Raw genomic sequence first — 18059 nt, 5'->3', positions numbered from 1 at the left:
TCACCAGTAGGGGTCATTTCCAAGCAGGAAGTTCAAGAAATCCTCCCCCCATCCCTGCATAAAATCAATGAACACAAGAGTATAATAACTTTATAATATCCCTTTATAAAACAGTGTAGTTGGATATATAAACATGCCTCGTTTCCTGATATTGGTGCTTCATCGAGATGCACGCCATTCAGCTCAGAATTATTCACAGCCTTCACGTTATTGCTCTGTGGCTGTATATATATTCAGACATATAACAAGATACAGTTTCAGAAGGACAAAGGTGGTGGTTATTCAGTAAACTTGCCTGCTCAAAGACTGGATAATAGACATCTGCTGGATTAACATTGCCGACATTGTTGGGATTCACTGTTTCTTCCATGCGTTGAGGCTGCAGAAATTGGCAATTGAGGACTAGAATAATTGGCTATTCCCTAAAAAAAAAGGACTTGCTGGCTAGAAATTCCCTTTGTTCTTTCAATGGTAGTGAAAATTAGGCAGCACCATTCAAAAATGAGACAAAACATCGATATCAACATTCAAAAATTAAAAGCAACATAATAAACTTTGTGCAGGAAAGTGTATAAAAGTTGAAAAAGAAAAATCTGAGGCCATTTATAGCAAGAAATGGAACAAGGTTAATAGACATGCCTGGACAGAAGATTGTTGTTCAGTCCAAGAAGTTGTGTCTGCAATAGTACATGCGCTAGAAAATTCCTTATTTAAGAGCTCATTCACAGGATAGCACACTTCAGCATGATACTGGCTGCTAAGTAGGTTAACATTCAAGAACTCTTCCGCGTTTCGTTCCTACGGATATTAAAATCAAGGATTAATAGAAAAACAACCATGACTGATGACTTAAACCAGAAGAAACATAATAAAAGAAAAAAAATTCAGATTAGAATGCAGACTTCCTGGCAAGGATTTGTACAGCTTGTCCCAAAAAGGAGTTCTCCGAGACCACCTTCCCCAACCTCATGCTGATTATTATCAGAAATGCTACCCAAGTTAGAGGCATTATTCATCAGGTTATTGAGAGCATTAATGTCATTTTCTCCGAGAGCATTCCCAAGACCAGTAATGAAATTTTGCTGAGAAAGTGGTGTTACCACTGAAGTGTTCTCTGGATTAGCCGGAGATAATGTTGGTGAACATTGGCTTTCACTCCCAAACCCAGTAGAAGAAAAGCAGGTCACTTGACCATCCGAAAAACCAAATTCCCCATTCCTCGGCGGTGCATTGTTCCCATTGTTATTCCGAGTCCAGTTGACCAATCCATTACCACTATTATTACAGCCACTTAATAACTCATTCCCGTTGAATCGCTTTTGTCCATTTCCAATGAGCTCGCCATCGCTAGTCAATCGGATTCCAGCATAAGTACTGTTCTGATTTAGACGAGGATAGGAACCATTAATTGTTCCCATACTGCAAGTACCTGAAGAATAGCTGGAGCAGCCAAATCTAAATAAGCCAAATTTAGAAGGGCTAGCATGGTTCTGAAGATTTGATTGATTTTGTTGCGGGTTCATTTGCATTGGATTTGTAGCGCTAGTGAGACCATATGAAGTAGCTGTATTTGAGGACAGATTAATTCCAATATTGTTAAACGTCGAGAGATTAGCCTGATGAAGAGGATATGGGCTGCCAAACATTGGTTGCCTGGTACTAGCTTGATTGCAAAATAAACTGGACTGTCCATAGCAGATTTGAGTTACAGAGTTGCTACTTGAAGCTTCCTCGTTATGAAAGCGAGAAAGGCCAAAGCTGGAGCTACCAATACCATGGACACTCGCTCCATAACCAGGTTGAAATGATGATCTCGTGAAAGGCTGTTGTCTAAGAATCGATGAATGTTCCTGTCGGGAATTTTGGAGCATCGAGGTGGCGTGGCCATAGGCAAAAGACGACCTAAGGACCTTTTCCGACAAATTACGTGATGTCGAAAAACCCTTCTCTGCAACCTTCTTCAGGAACATCCTGTATTTCTGCAATTTAATAGACATACATGTAAGACACCATTTTTCTCCCAAAGAACGAAAAAATTCAACTTATTTATTTTCATGTATATTATTTTATTTTATATACTATAAACAGCCATTCTTTTGTGAACCCTAATAAAATAAAATGAAGGAAATATAGTCGTAATGCGACATCGGAACTAAAGTTTGCCTACAGTGTCACGTAAACTTGATTCAAACCTGTAAATGGCTAGCAACATTTTCCCTGGTTAGCCCTGGCACGTTCATGAATTCAAGAATTTTCTTTGGAACAGCCTCTGCACGAGTATCAATTGAACACTTCAAAAGAAATCCCCCACAACTTGATATGGTAAATTAAATGAAAATGGCTAGAATATGCACTCGGGATTTTTAGCGACTGGATCACCATAATGGGTGTCAAAAAAAGGCAATAATTTTAAAAAGTTAGAAATTCTGATAAATAATTTTTAAAAAAAACTTCAGCAAAGCAATATACCCGTATTTAATTATTAAAATTTTATCATAATGTTTTTATACATTATTTTATAGGAATTTTAGCTAGTTATTTTATTAAAAAATTAAAATAAAAACAAAAATATAATCTTCATCATTATTGTAGACATTTATAATTATTTTCATTTTTAGAGAGTACGTTAAAATAGAGTTTTGTTTTTTCATCTCTTCATAAAATTAATTATAAAGAAGTAAACTTGAAAAATTAATAAATGTAATAATAATTATAAAAGGGTGAAATTTTTATTTTTATTTTTTGAAATGAAGATCGAAAATTGAAGATCGAAAATTGAAGGAGTAGAATTGTAGACGGTGAAAATTTTTTATAAAGTGATTAGAGTGTTAGTAATTTTTTAAAAATGAATTTAAAATTTTCTATATTAAATAAAAGTAAATGTGTATAGAGATACGATATAGAAAAAATATCTGAAATAAAGATGAAATCTCAGTTTCAAAGAAGACGTATTTTTTGAATTTTTTATAATTAAGTAATTAAAACTGTTAAACAACAATACAAATAAAAGCAGGTAAAAAAAATACAAATAAAATTTATTTATTTACATATTTCAAACTAATGAATTTAATTACAAATATTTATGACTATGGAAAAACTAATTATTATTTTTTACATAAATATATTGCTTTGTTAGAAATTTTTAATTGTTTATCAAAAAAATTTTAACTTTTTAAAATTATTACTAACTCATAAATAACACCTAATTCTAACACCTTAGTGCCCATATTTTAACACCTATTTTAAAAAGCGGTAATCCAACAATTAAGAATCTTATAAATATTTCGAATTAATTTAAATAAAAATTTGAAATTAAACTAAAATTGAGCATTAATAGATAAATAATTAATTTATTTGAACGAATAAATCTGTCTTACTTTCCAAGCCTATATGGCTTACAGCCTGCAAGAATCGATTATGCAATGTATTTGTCCAAACCACCTTGGCCTTTTTGGCAGGAGCAGGACCATCTTCTTCCTGCTGTTCCTCCTCTCTTTCCCTTTTCCTCCCCCTTCTCTTTTTCTGGCTACCCTCTTCGTTCGCCGATGAAGAAGAAGCAGCTTCCTCACAAACAATAAGTTTCTCATTCGATGAAGTTTCCTCTTGGGCATTTTCACAAACAACAACCTCTTTGCCTTTCTTGGAAGCCATTGCATACTGCCAAATGTTTCTTAGATCATCTTGATTCACTGGTTTCACTATATAGAAAGCAGCTCCACTCTCTATACTCTTCAAAATTGCACTTTCTTTGTCATCAGCTGACATTACTGAATCAAGGACGATAATGTAAATTATTTAAAACAATATGTGTTTATGAAATAATAAAAATAAATCTATGAATGGGGGAACTTACTAATAACAGGAATGTTGAATTCTTGTTTGACATGCTTTTGTAGTTCCAATCCATTCATTCCAGGCATATGAAGATCAGTGATGAGCAAGTCAAATTCTCCATTTGCACTTCGAAGAGTTGCTAAAGCGTCTAATGAATCCTTAATACTAACAACTGAAAGTCCTATCATCATTTTAAGAAAATCACATTTAATCAAGTTATTAGAGATGTCAACTTTTTTTAAAAAATTATTTTAGAGTGTAAAATATTATTCCCTGTTATAATCTAAACAATGTAAGATTAAGATTCATATTAGTCACAATAAAATAATTTTACAAATAAATTCTCAGGCAGAGAGAATGAGAATTTACAGATTCAACACAAAATTGAAATTAGGGTTAGACTAAGATGATCATATAAGGCTTGGACAAATCAACCATTTGTTTCGAAAATCTCAATTTTGTGGATGAAAAACCATAACACTCTAGAATTGAATCAGGAAATTAATTATGATTAAATAAGAAAATCATATAATAAAAAAAATAGCTCGAAATAATACCTTGGAGACTGCATGATTTAAGCATGGAAGAGACAATAGCAAGAGATGTAGAGTCATCATCTACAATCAAAATTTTGATTTTGAAAAGACAAGTGTTTTTGTTGAGAGATTGAGTTGATGCTTCTCTCCCATTACTCATAATTTCAAGATTGGCATAGTTGAGAGTCAACATTTTAATTTATAGCTGAAGGAGCCTCACAGTAAGGGCTTCAAACAATGTCTTATCCTTGTCACTTCACTATTTATAAAATATAAATTTTGAATAATTTATTTAAAAAATATAATGTTTGAAAATCACTCCCTCAATCTTAGTTAGCCATTGCTTATACATTTCTAAAATGAAATATAAAACCTCAATAATTAATTTATGCTCTGGATCGCCCAATGAATTTCAAATTAATTAATGTTAAAAATCCAGCATAAAATCAACAATAAATGCATTTTACTAAAATTGAGATTTTTTAGTAAGAGTTCATTCTGTGAAAGATTTCACAATATATCTTCCATTTAATTTTTTCTTTTTTTCTTTGTTAGAATTGATCAACAATTTTTGCAAATTTAAAAAAGTTTTGTTATAGAAGGTATGCAATTCATGCATATAGTTTGACTGAAAATTTTTAAAATTAATACATATCAGTAATTTTATTTTATTTGCTAGTTTTCTATAACCAAAGCTATATATATATTTCTGGTGGTATATAGAGGGTATTATTTGAGGAAATATTTATATTTTGTTTGGTATGATTTATTTTTAAAAAAATTAAATGAATTTTTATAAATCTTTTATTTCAAACAAAAAAATTAATATAAAAAAATTAACTTAATTACAACATATAAATAAAAATCTAACAATAAAATAAATAAGAAAATTATTAGATTTTAAAATAAAATAAAAGCATGCGTCATGTGGAGCATCCTAGCTCGCTCTTACAAATCTTTGCAAGGGCATTGATCTTTTAATAAACTTCTAAATATCAATTTACCCATTACAAATCTTTTGATAATATGATTAATGTCTTGATTGAATTTATATAAATTTATGATATAAATTAATATAAATTTTATGTCAATTTTATTATAATTTCATATTATACATTTATCGAAGCGTATCGTATGGAAGTAGAAATAAAGAATTGTACTTGATAGCATTTTTTTTGGTATAAGCATTTTGGAGGATTTTCCATCTCGAAAATATATAAAAATATAAACTTGAATATATATGATTAAATTGTAATATTAAATTTATTAATAATTTTAAAATAAATATAGTAATTCAATTATTTTATATAAGATCATATAAAATAAATTAATATTTATTATTTTCAATACTTCCTCTAAAATTTAACAATAAATCTATTTTTATATATAGAGATGACCACTATTCAGTTAAAAACTAAAAATTTAGTTTAATTTTTTATATTTTAATTTAATTTTTAAGTTTAAAAATTTTAATTATTTCAATTCAATTTAATTTTAATAAAAAAAATTAAATCGAACCGATTAGTTATAAAATTATATTATTTTTAATAACATAAAAAAATTAAACTATTATTAAAATTAAAATGTTTCAATTAAATTTTAGAATATTAAAAATAAAATATAAAAAATAAAAAATTGAACTGATTAAATCAAATCAATTTAATGTAAATTAATTTCACAATCAATTCCATTCAAATTTTATAAATAAAAAAATTTTAATTTTTAATTTATTTAATTTAATTCAATTTTAAAATCAACTACTAAATACTCACAACCTACTCTGAATTTTATAGAATAAAAAAAAAGTCTAAATATAACTATTCCAATAAATGTAGAGATAACTAAATCATTAAGCCATAAAACATATATAGATTAATTTAGTTTATTTTTATTTTCATTTAAATTAGTCTATAAATTTGAATTGAAATTTGATTTAACTCAAAAATTAAAAACAAAAAAGAAAAAAATCTTAATTTTTAGAATAAATCAAATTAATTAAGTAATTTAAGAATAAAGTAAGTATCTTAATTGTGAAGCTAAACTGCTAAAGTAATAAATTTTACACATAAAATTTGATTTTTGAGTTAGACTAAAATTAAATTAAGAATTTTAAATTAATTTAAATAAATTAGAAATTGAGCAAATCATATATTAGAAAAATACAAATACGTAATTCAGCGGTTAACCAATTTGCAAGGAACTGATTCTGCGCCAGCCCATGGTTTATAAAACCACTAACTGTAGTTAGCCACAAATTCAATTCTGCATTTAAAAAAAAAAATCTGGGATGTGCGTGTATAAATATATAAAAATTGAATATTTTTCTGGTCATCAAGTGCTGCTTATCCTTTCATTTATGGAAAACAACTACGTATAAAAATTGGCAACATTCCCCAGTTATAGCAACGGACAAGTGTCCAATTTGGACAAACTTCTAATTCTGGACCAACTAGGTGTTGACCGTTGATTATTAACCACAAAACTTCCTCTTATTTATTTTGATAGCATCTTAAATAAAATCTTCCAAAGTTGCAATCCCTACTTTCAATTAGACTTTTAAATATTTATGCATACAAATATGATAAAATTGGTGGTAAAAAAAAGTTAGGAAATTAATTTATAAATAGTTTATAAATAATTTTTATAGTACATACTGATATTAATGGGCGTCACCCCTAAATTGAATGACAATCGATGAAATTAACCTTGAAAAACTATAACAATTTTTTTTTTTTTATAAAAAACCTATAAAAGAGTATTGTCATTACTATAAAGCTCCTTTGATCTGCTCGTACAATTGCCAAAGCAGGACGCCTATCACAGTGTCTCTGACCAAACTCCTAACAAGACTATCAACAAATCCATTAAAGCCGTCACCGGAAGGCCTGTTTCCGACGAGATCTCGAAAGCGCAAGTTTCCCTGATCTGAAACTAATGCATATATTACCCCATTCATATGTCCCTTTCCAATCACCCCCACTACTCTCTTGCTCTTGTTCACGGCTTTGCTCCGTTTCAGAGACCATGCCAGGTACTGAAAAATCAAACAAATGCAAACAATTTTAGCTTGTTAATTCTCCTTTTCTTCTTCTTCTTTTTTTTTTTTTTGGGCTCCATGTCTGTAAAAGCAAGACTTACAGTGTCTCGTTCATGTAGAAGAGGCTGCAGGAGTGATGGATATGTAAAACTTAGTTGCTCATATAGCTGAAAGGTCCCATCTTCTGTACTTGATACCTGCAATTAATCTTGCTCATGTTTCTCCTTCAGCAAGTACGTATGAAGAATGTAACTGATTTACACTAAAAATTGTTAAGAAGATAACCTTAAAATTGTTTCTTGATGTATCAGATGATGAAGTGATTGCACGAACAACTGATGTTACTAAATTAAGCTTCTCATTCCACTTCAGAGCCTTCCACGCCCTTTCAAGCTGCTAAAACAGACAAGGATCATTTGCAAATTTTGAACAACTTTTCTTTTTATCAGGTTCATGAACCCAAATTTTACTTACCGTTATCTCAATTGGCCGATCCCCCAAAACTATTTGAGCACCAACTTCTTCAGACGCTTTTCGAGCAGCACGAAACTGCATTTTTTTTAAAAAAAACAGGAAGAACAAGCAGAAAAATTCAGAACTTGAGTTGCAAGATTTCTTTCTTATGATTAACATAAATTGAAAATTTCATGAATCAACCTCGTCTCCCAAAGGGCGATTGACATCAGAAGATAATTTAGAGGAGAAAAGTGCCAAAAGCAAACGCAAGGCTAGAGCTGTTTGACCCCCTGTGGTTTTTCATGAATCGATTAGAATCTTTCCCTCATAAACAAACAATACAGAGGAATTAGTTGTTACCCAGGTTTATGCTGCGTCCCACAGCACCAAAAAAGCCAGTCCCACTAAGTGAGAACATGCTTGACTTTAATTCTTTTCCAATCTCACCTTCATTACTAATGTACATAATCCCAGCTCTGTAAATGGACTCTGCAACAAGTGAATTTAAGATTCCTAGCCTTTTGGATTTCAGAGATGAATTTATACAATTGACTTGAATATTCAGAAAAAGAAAATTTCAACTACCATACATAAATAAAAGAAAACTCGCCTGCTTCTACAGAGTTCAACTACCACATTGTCAGGCTTCACAGCCTGGACTACACGCTCCACCTCTGCGGCGGATTCACTGGAAATATGAGTGGTTCCAAGTAACCAGATGGCCTCCGGTTCAACAAACTCGGTCCTCCACGCCGGTACTGGACCAAAAAGTCGCTTTTCAATCAGTACTAAGCTGCCTGTATCAGCCAAGTCTTGCAGTTGTGGATGGGATTCGGAAATTAAGGCTCTGGATTCTTGCAATATCTCCGACCTGAAATCAAAGTCTGGAGGCGGAGGTTTGATCGAAACCCTCAAGGGTTTGGTGGGTTTGATTGTTGGAATATTTGGGTGCTTGGAGAAGCTGGGGAATGTTGATTTCAGGAGAATCTCCATGGAATAAGAGAGGGGGAAGCTATGGTGGGCTTGTATGATGGATCGAATCTTGAGTTTATGTCCTCAGCGTTTAGATAAGGTAACTATCTTCAAGGCTTCAACGGCTCTCTCTCTATTTTAATTAATTTTTTTTTTTCTGCTATTTTCCACAAAATACACACCAAAAGGCAAAAAGTCCAAGATGAAAATGCATTATCACGTCTATATTTACAATAAATTAATAAAAATATAATAAAGAGATAATAAAGAGAATGACTTTTTTTTTTCTTTTGGCAAAATGAAAGTAGTATTAGTATTAATAATTATAATAGTAAATAAATAAATAAAATCTACCATATAAATTTTGTTTTTATATATTAGTAATAACATGGCATAAAATGGTCCAACACTTTCTCTATTTGCCTCAACTTTTTGAGACAATCTTGCACAATTTGATGTACCATACTCATCCACCTAAACCCTGAAGCTTATTACCTGCTAAAGATTAAACCCCGATATATATTAACTTTTAACGTGGTTAAAAATAAGTATTTAATTATTTTGAAAATTTATAATCGAAACATTCATATTAAATTTAACTTTAACTTGATTTTTAATATTTTAAATAATATATTTTAAAAAAATATTTCCTCAATAACATCCGCTGATTCAAAACCCTAATTTCCTGGCATGACCACGGAGTAAGTACTGTAAGTTGGTGAAAAGCCAATAAAAGCTGCCTTATTTTTTCCCTTTTAATGCTGACTAATAGCTGCGGGTATATAACCCTAATTAATTAGAATGGTTAGAAAATGAAACAGTGAAAATGCTGTTACGAGAAGTATAATATATAATTATTAGCAGCAGGAATGAAATAATCATTGATCTGCTTGATTCACTATCGTTAACAAGGATAGGCTAACTTCCACTTTTTATTGATTCAATGATTCAATAAAACAGGGGTGTGAACTAAGTTAATGATCTCAGTTCTTGATTGGATACTGTTGATGACAGACAGTGATAGAAAAACCCTCAAACCAGCTGAAGACACAGAAAGAGGACCAGCGATCATCAAAGCTTCTGACTAAAACTGGACCAATTTTTTTAAAACAATAGCAAGCAATTTTCAGTACAACCAACCGCAAAAATAAATGTCCAGAAAAGAAAAAAAAAAGTAAGTAGGAGGAGGGATTTTGAAGACCAGGTAAGCAACAGCTAATCAGGTTTAGATTCTAATACGTGTGGGCACTCTCTATGAACTTTCATCCACCCAATCACATCAAACCATTGTTATGCAAAAGCCCAAAAAATTAAGAGCTGTTAAATAGTCCGCGAATTTCCCACGCTTTAGCCCATTACTCAGTTTCTCCTTATAAGGCTCTCCATCTGGCCATGAACTTGTCATTTGTGTACAAACTCGTACACATTCTATATTTGTGATATTTTAAAAAGAAAAGTTAAAGATAAAGAAAAGGAAACAAAACTACGTATCATCCATTTACTTGTTACATAATCTTTTTTCCTTGGTTTCTTTTATTTTCTTTTCTTGTTGGCCTATATTTTTTTTTAATATGGCCGATTCTTATGGTAATGCGCCGTCCCGAGACCATCAGCCACCGCCCTACTCTAATATACAAGTACCAGCTGACCCTGTTGTGCTGCAACAAGACCAATCTCCGCGCTCCACGTCATCGAATCCTTCACCTAGACCCATTCGATCTCTGGGTCGGTCTTCCAGTTATCCTGCTAACGGAAGGCATCCGAGTTATAAGGGAATTCGAAGCCGGAGCGGTAAATGGGTATCGGAGATCCGGGAGCCACGTAAAACTACACGTATATGGCTGGGTACGTACTCTACTCCTGAAATGGCAGCCGCCGCCTATGATGTCGCAGCTCTCGCTCTCAAAGGCCCCCACACGCCCTTGAACTTCCCGGAATCTATTTTATCTTACCCTATACCAACCTCAACGTCAGCTAGAGACATACAGGCCGCAGCAACTAGTGCAGCCGCTGCCAGGCAGCCGAAGATAGAAACTGGGTCAAATCAGGATGCGGGTCGGCTTGCCGCTGAAGGCATGTCTAGCATTTCAAGCTACGTTGAGTCAAGTCAAGAGTTTATTGACGAGGACATGTTTCTAAACTTGCCAAATTTGTTGGTGGATATGGCAGGAGCAATGATGGTGAGCCCGCCAAGGATAAACACACAATCATCGGATGATTCGCCAGGAGATTCGGATGCAGAAGGCCTATGGTCCTACCAGTAAATGTATCCTTTTTCTCCAGCTACGATTTAAAAGAAAATGGAGTGATTTGAAGGTTAATGTTAGGAGCTGTTCTTATTCAAAGCTTGGGTTTTGCTTATATTCTAGCTAGCTAGTTTTGAAGGGTGTGCATCGATCACTATCAGCGTATAGAAAGTAGCTGAAAAACTGGTTGGTGATTTTGCTGCTACTTATTGTTAATTTAGCTTTATATTTACATTATCATGGCTGGGGATAGGGAGGATGCGTCTCTTTCATGTTTGATTTTGGTAAAAGACTTCGAAGAGATTTTTACTGTACCATCTCGATGAGACGAGTCTGATATTTTATGGTACGGATTGTCTCTCATCCCCACAATTGTTTCACCTTTTTTTTCCTCGAGTCAGAAATTTATTGATGAACGTGGCTATTTTATCTTATGCTACATCTATATTTCTTCAACTGGTGTTTTAGATTTTTCTCTGCTCTGGATTTGGAGTTTTGGACAATGGGATTTTGCCGTTTTAGCTTCTAATCACATGAAGGCTGTGCAAACCAGGCACTGGTGCAAATAGTGCTAGAAACATGTTGATATAGTGTTAGAAACATGTTGATGTCTGTGGTTCAATTATCACTGCCATCAAAATAATGATAATAATACAACACACAGTAGCTGCAGGTTGGGATTGAGATGGATCAGTACATGTTTTAGATGTAACAACTAGCTTGTGTCCTTGAGATCTCTCTTCTTCTTAGGTTTTCACATAATGCTGGTATGTGTTCTGTGTCTGAAGCAGACACTGGTATTGATTCTTTCTGCTGCTCCACCAGAATGCAACAATGCAACGGTTACCATAATAGAGGGAAAGAATTGCTTCCTCGACGCATATTAATTTGCCCTTGTGTAGTCCCACGCTCACATCTTGTCCACAGTAAAAGATGTTGTTTCTGGCAAAAGATATTTATGGTCGAAATTTCTGCCATGTTCAACTATTACTTAGTAAAGGTAAGCAAAAACTGATTGCTTTGTTTCTGTGTTCTGCCCTTGTAAAGTTCATATCCTTTAAGAGACTACTCAAAGTGTACGTCTGGTTCAATATGATTCATCGAATTCTGATAAAGCAAAGACTGATTGCCTTGTTGATATATAGCTTATCTGACCATGATGAATGCCTTATCGTTACATAAATGTATATTCAACATGTGGTTTAGCCCCAATTACAGTGATGAATCTGATAGCTGCAAGCTGGTAAGTCCATTTAGCTGGCTATAGTTAAATATCTACCATTAATGATTCATATAATTACTGCTGGCTTTCAACTGACAAAACTAAGGATACTTAATCATCGGAGTGTCAATAGTGGGGAGCTCCCTTCTGGCCTTCTAATCCCTTCTGTTTTTTCTAGGTGTTGCCTTTACCCAGATCCTCAAATTCTGGCCCTATTTAACTACATTAGTAATCATCCATACCTCGTTAAATATATCTCAAAAAGTTAAAATATTTTTAAGTGGGTTGGATTTACATCAACTCAAAATATATTAAATTAAATTCTATATATATTTTCACGTGTTTTAATTCTTGATGAACCGAATCTAAACAAGTATTTGTGCACACGTTTTGCCTCAACAAATTGAATGACTTTTTAAGCTCACTATCTCACATCTCGCTTTTTCTCAGCTCAACAAATGCCAAATTAGATATTACTTGTAATTATTGTATAAAAGGATTGGGTTATATATGACCATCTTAAAATATTTTCAGAAAACGGGCCGTAAAATTAGTGAGGACAAACTGTAATTTCTAATTTCTAATCTTGACCATCAAATTCTGCACTCGCATGTACTCATAATTTCGCAAAATAGGAGATGAATTTGCATTATTATGGCAGGCAATTGGAAGTAAAAAGGTTGAAAATTTCCAATAATCTGCAATAATGCGGTTCATAAATTAAAATATATATGTAATTGTTGGAATAATTATTGGAAGCTAAAATGGTGGATATATGCAAGTATAATAATTTATATGCTATTTTATATTTTAGAAACTTTTATTTTGTATTATATGATAACTGTATCAGTTCGATTTAATTTAATTCAAATAATTTTTGAAGTTATTTTTTAATAGCTCAAAATGATTAACACAAATTGTTTAATAGTTTATAGTTTAGCTAATATATATTCAGGTTTAAAATATTTTGAATCGATATGAGAATAATTCCCACAATAACATTCAAGGTTATATAAGATTATACACGAATGATTCAATTTTTAGTTCTTTCTAGTTTTATATCATTTTATCTCTAAGAGATCCTCCTCCATTAGCATATTTTTTAAAAGATTTCAGTTATTATAACGTAAATAGTAGGCAGATCTATATTTATTGATTTTAATAGAACTGTTTACAAGTGTTATATTTATCTATTATCATTTAAAAATAAAAATAATCAAATTATTAATATCATATGAAATTAAGAAATAATCCCGAGTGAAATATTATTAAAGATAATTTAATATCAAATAATTATATGAAATTTTTCACAAAATTTAAATTTTATTAATTGAACTTACAATTATAGTACTAAAAGCCTAGATTTCAAATTTTATCACTCAAATTCATTTCATTAATGTGGTCGTAATTTTTTAAAATAATTAATTAATTGTCTTAATTATTAAAATAAAGTTTCTTTTGAGACGTTTGCTTATTACGATTGTAAGTTTAGAGCATTTGAATACAGTGAAATGCATAATTATTACTTTAAATACGTAATTAAGCACAATAATGATGGTAATTAACAATGTTGTATTATAGCATTATGCTTAGTGATAGAATCATTTTCGAAACCATGATTATAGTTTTTGAGATTAAAAAATAGTATTTGAAAGCAGTGGCAGAGTCAGGAGTTTCCCTTTGATAGGACACCGACTGCGCTGCTGCGGCACCTTCATACCCTTTAAAGTATTTTTCGTCGCTGGTACGGCACGTGCCCCTTACCGTATCTTCCCTCCGCCCCTGCTTGGAAGAAAATTTATTTTTTATAATTAGATTCATATGTAAGAATGCCAAAGAGAGGGAAAGAAACACTAATCCCTGAAAAGTTAGATTAATACCTGATGGCAGTCGGCAGTCAAATTAGTCGCAATTGCTTGATGACTAAATTGCTCTACTTTTTTCTGACAGGTGAACAAAGCAGGCTTAAATTACCTAAAGAGGAATCACCGACTTTTTTTCTTCCAAGTTATTATCATAAATATAAAACCCCAGATGTCATCCAAACTAATAATGAAAATTGTCGTAGTAAATTTTCTAAAATAACACAGTATAACAAACCTAATTTTGAATTTGTGGGGTGTTTGATAATGGACAAAGCAGTAGAAGTAACACGTACGAGGCCGACGTCCTAGGTTGAATCATGAATGGTTAACAAAAATGATATTTGCTGTCCAACTGGCCTGACTGAGTTGACGTACAAAATTAATAAGACTGTGAACCCAACAACGCTCTCTAGTCTAATCGATGTTAATATGTTCATGAGTCGACATATTCATCGTACATAATAATCTACAGATGAAAGTCGCATCTCAAGTGAGGCATCGTCCTAGATTTAATATCATGGGCTGAGATCGTGAAAGAATAGACATGCAGCCAATACCATCTCTGGACATAGATGTAAACGGATAGATTTAAAAATTCAACTATTTAAATCTGAACTCATTTATATTAATAGTAATTGAATTCTTTCTGAAATTAATTAAAAATTAATTTAAATTATTTAAATATCAATTATTATTATTCCAATAAAATCTCAACCATTTAATTTTATATATTTTAATTAATAATTTATATTAAAAATATTTATTTATAATTTTTATTTTAAAAATTTAATATTTTTAAAAAATATTAAATTTTAATTTTTAAATAAAAATATATTTAAAAAATTATAAATATTATTATAAAATATATATTTTTATATTAAATTAATTATTTATATAAATTAATTTAGAAAGTGAATATCCCATATATAAAATTTGAATTCAATTCGAACTAATTATACATATTTTTCTTTTAAATTTAAATATATTTTAAATTTAATTATAATTATTTAAATTTATCTTATTAAATTTCAATCGAATTAAATATTTAAAAATATTCAATCCTTTAACATTGCTATTAATGATGGTCAAATTGAAGTCACCATTTGTGGTCTAATGAATGGAAATCCAGATCAAAGGCAAATCTGACTTTGCCACTCGCCTAAATCTCCCAATATCTTTTTGCTAATAATCTATAGGAATATATATAAAAACCCAATAATTAAATTTCCATAAAATATATGGAAATAGTTAATTCAGTTTTAAGAATGAATTGGGCATGGACATAAAGGCTATTCAAAAGTTGGTTAACTGCAAAAAAAATAAATAAATAGATAGAGTGAAACGATTCCTATTCCTTTCCAAAAGGGAGATGATCCACTAGGTCAATTGATTATTCACTAAGTTATATAATGAAGATTCAGATTACAAGGAGCCACCGGCAGAGCCACCTACTCTACAGCCGCATAGGCTTCAAATGGATAGGTTCACTTCACTTGGTTCGACTACTGTTCTGATTACGGCCGTAAGAAACTTTCGAGATCTGACTAATATGATGTGCTTTTTGCATAGGATCACACGATGGGACTCGTACCAATGAAATTAAAATCCATTTTCTCACTCTCAAAAATCCATCAATCATTTTCCTTCAAGTTGTGGCCTTGTAGGTTTACGGCCAGGGGTAATTTTCTACCCATAACTATTAAAATTTAATATTTATTTTATTACTATCATTAAATTTAATTTTATTTCGAAATAAATGAATAATAAAATTTTTAGTTAGATGTCTAATCATATTTTTTCTACATAAATTAAATTTAAAAAATTTACATATCGCATATACTTTCCAAATAATTTCTCTTTTTTGAAATTATTAATGGTTCTTATTACCATTCATGTATAAATTTAATCCACATAAAAAAAATCATGTAAATATTTAATTAGAGATTTTAGCGATGAAAGTTATTGTTTAAATTTTAAATAAAAAATTAAATAACTTTTTATAAAATTAAATTAAATTTGGGGATAATAATAAAATAAATTGCGGTTAGAAATTAAAAAAAGAGGAAAAATTAGTCTTCACTTTTTTTTAATTTAATTAGTTGATATGGTATTGTTTCTATTAAAACTATATATATATTGTTTCATATATGTCATGATTTTGATTATAAAGATAACTGAACTTTTATTTATTTTGAAAATTTTAATTTAATATTTATTATTTTTCTTTAGAGTCCATTAACAGTATTAATTAAGTTACCCATAGGGGGAGGGTTGCTTCTATTCAACCAAATAAAAGCTGAATCAATAAAATAAAAAATAATTACTAGTTGATATAATAAAACAATAAAAATCAATAATTTTTTTAAAAAAATAAATTATTTCAAATTATTTAATTTATTATTTTACCATAACCATTTTTATGTCAAACATGATATGTTACTAATATATTATAAAATACGTTAGTGTCTAAGATTTAGTTTGATGACGTGATCCAAATAAAATTATATTGTAATTTAGTTTGATAACGTGGTTGGAATAAAATTATATTGTGATTGGCTAGAACCTATAAGAGAAAAAACGTAAGGTAGTGGTGGTACTCACGGTAGCTACTCTAACGCTCAAGTTGATATTTTAGAGAATATAGAGAATGTAATAGATTATTCAAAGTTAGAGTAGTATCAAAAAATAGCTACCTTTATTTTTGTGATGCTTCTCCTTTTTATACTGTTAGAGCTAGAGATAAATTTTGTATTTTCCTGATAATCTGGCGGTAATATGGCTGTCTGCTTAATACGGGACATCACCGGCCACCAGATAGGAATCTCGCAATCACAAGCGTAATGTGTGTGATAACGGTAATTTTGTGTCAAGACTCACCTCATTGTAGGGCGAGCCTTCTGATGATGGTCTAGGTATTAAAGCGTCTTGATCTTCTCTTTCTCGTATTGGCCTGTATTTCCTACGTGTTTGATTCTTGCCACATGTCCTTACATAGTAGCGACAACTCATGACTTATTTTGGATGATTGTTGTATAGCATCAGAAGTCTCTCGGTAGGTCTTTGATTCTTCAGATTCAAAGGTGGCGTTTTGTCTTTTTGATTATTGATCAAGCATAAATTAGCCACATTTTTATTATCATTATTATTGTTTAAATATGCATTTTTCTAGTTTAATTTATGTTTTTATCATATTTTTGCAGAAAATGAAGAAAATCAAAACTTGGATAAACTTTACAGAAAAAGCTGAAAAATCGATTTGGCCGCAGAAAGCTGAAGCAGAAACCTAGAAGTGACTCACAGAAATGATTGGAGCAAGTGATTTGCCCAAATCAATTGCCCAAATTAAACTGACGCCAGCAAAATCCAGCAGCACAGGAAAAGAAGGAAAGTCAAAATTTCAAAAGTATTAGACTCTTATCCTACTTCAAACACCACAAAACCAATCCTATGACAACTCCAAGAGCCACATCAAAGAAAATCTCTCACCAAAAGAGTTTTATTCATGATACAATACAAAGGCAAAGGAGGAATTAAAAGACCATCAAGAGACCAAGTCAAAATAGAATTCCAAATCCAAGAAGGATTAGGACTTCTCATCTATAAAAATGGACAACAACAAAACAGCAAGACATCTTCAGAATTTATTCAGAATTTCGGCAGCAACTCTTTCTCCCCTTTTCTTCTTTCTTTTTGTATTTTTTGTCCACCATGAGTGGCTAAATACTTTTTTCTCTAGTTGAAGTTAGAAAATTTCAGTTGTAATGAATTGGGAGATTTAAAACTTCATTGTTAAACTTTTATTTTTTAATATTTATGCAACTTGATCTTTATGTCTATTATTGCCTTACTATTAGAATCAATTAAGGTCTGTTGCTTTTAATTGCATGAGTA

General features: G+C 31.0%; 3 protein-coding genes across 4 annotated transcripts; 1 reads left to right on the top strand and 2 right to left on the bottom strand.

Moving 5' to 3' along the window:
• LOC110617960 (two-component response regulator ARR12) lies at positions 1–4530 on the bottom strand. The gene is made up of 9 exons (XM_021760954.1): positions 4392–4530; positions 3854–4006; positions 3378–3767; positions 2193–2269; positions 903–1979; positions 640–798; positions 296–379; positions 138–221; positions 1–54 (listed from the first exon to the last, which is right to left on the bottom strand). The coding sequence occupies exons 1-9, from the start codon at positions 4528–4530 to the stop codon at positions 1–3; spliced, it is 2217 nt and encodes a 738-aa protein (XP_021616646.1).
• Positions 4531–6961: 2431 nt separating this feature from the next.
• LOC110616704 (traB domain-containing protein) lies at positions 6962–8951 on the bottom strand. Of its 2 annotated transcripts, none has more exons than XM_021759165.2 (7): positions 8474–8951; positions 8224–8339; positions 8065–8153; positions 7882–7956; positions 7693–7803; positions 7509–7604; positions 6962–7404 (listed from the first exon to the last, which is right to left on the bottom strand). In XM_021759165.2, the coding sequence occupies exons 1-7, from the start codon at positions 8854–8856 to the stop codon at positions 7138–7140; spliced, it is 1137 nt and encodes a 378-aa protein (XP_021614857.1). In that variant the 5' UTR covers positions 8857–8951; the 3' UTR covers positions 6962–7137. The 2 variants fall into 2 exon arrangements, with proteins under 2 accessions (XP_021614857.1, XP_021614858.1); XM_021759166.2 differs by having other exon boundaries at positions 7693–7800.
• Positions 8952–10234: 1283 nt separating this feature from the next.
• Positions 10235–11518, top strand: LOC110617121 (ethylene-responsive transcription factor ERF027). Its single transcript, XM_021759730.2, has one exon. The coding sequence runs from the start codon at positions 10407–10409 to the stop codon at positions 11097–11099; it is 693 nt and encodes a 230-aa protein (XP_021615422.1). The 5' UTR covers positions 10235–10406; the 3' UTR covers positions 11100–11518.
• Positions 11519–18059: the final 6541 nt, after the last annotated feature.

The sequence above is a fragment of the Manihot esculenta genome, chromosome 6, assembly GCF_001659605.2.
Source record: "Manihot esculenta cultivar AM560-2 chromosome 6, M.esculenta_v8, whole genome shotgun sequence".
NCBI lineage: Eukaryota > Viridiplantae > Streptophyta > Magnoliopsida > Malpighiales > Euphorbiaceae > Manihot > Manihot esculenta.
The sequence above is the reverse complement of the archived record's forward strand: the minus strand, read 5'-3'. Positions and strand labels throughout refer to the sequence as shown.

What these genes read in the sequence shown, in the direction of transcription:
- LOC110617960 (XM_021760954.1), bottom strand. Translation starts at nt 4,530, where the DNA reads ATGAGTAATGGGAGAGAAGCATCAACTCAATCTCTCAACAAAAACACT. An exon ending in GTACAAATCCTTGCCAGGAA is followed by an intron (nt 799 to 902) that starts GTCTGCATTCTA and finishes TAATATCCGTAG; the next exon opens with GAACGAAACGCGGAAGAGTT. An exon ending in AACAACAATCTTCTGTCCAG is followed by an intron (nt 380 to 639) that starts GCATGTCTATTA and finishes CAATTTCTGCAG; the next exon opens with CCTCAACGCATGGAAGAAAC.
- LOC110616704 (XM_021759165.2), bottom strand. Translation starts at nt 8,856, where the DNA reads ATGGAGATTCTCCTGAAATCAACATTCCCCAGCTTCTCCAAGCACCCA. An exon ending in GTTGAACTCTGTAGAAGCAG is followed by an intron (nt 8,340 to 8,473) that starts GCGAGTTTTCTT and finishes GTCCATTTACAG; the next exon opens with AGCTGGGATTATGTACATTA. An exon ending in GGGACGCAGCATAAACCTGG is followed by an intron (nt 8,154 to 8,223) that starts GTAACAACTAAT and finishes GAAAAACCACAG; the next exon opens with GGGGTCAAACAGCTCTAGCC.
- LOC110617121 (XM_021759730.2), top strand. Translation starts at nt 10,407, where the DNA reads ATGGCCGATTCTTATGGTAATGCGCCGTCCCGAGACCATCAGCCACCG.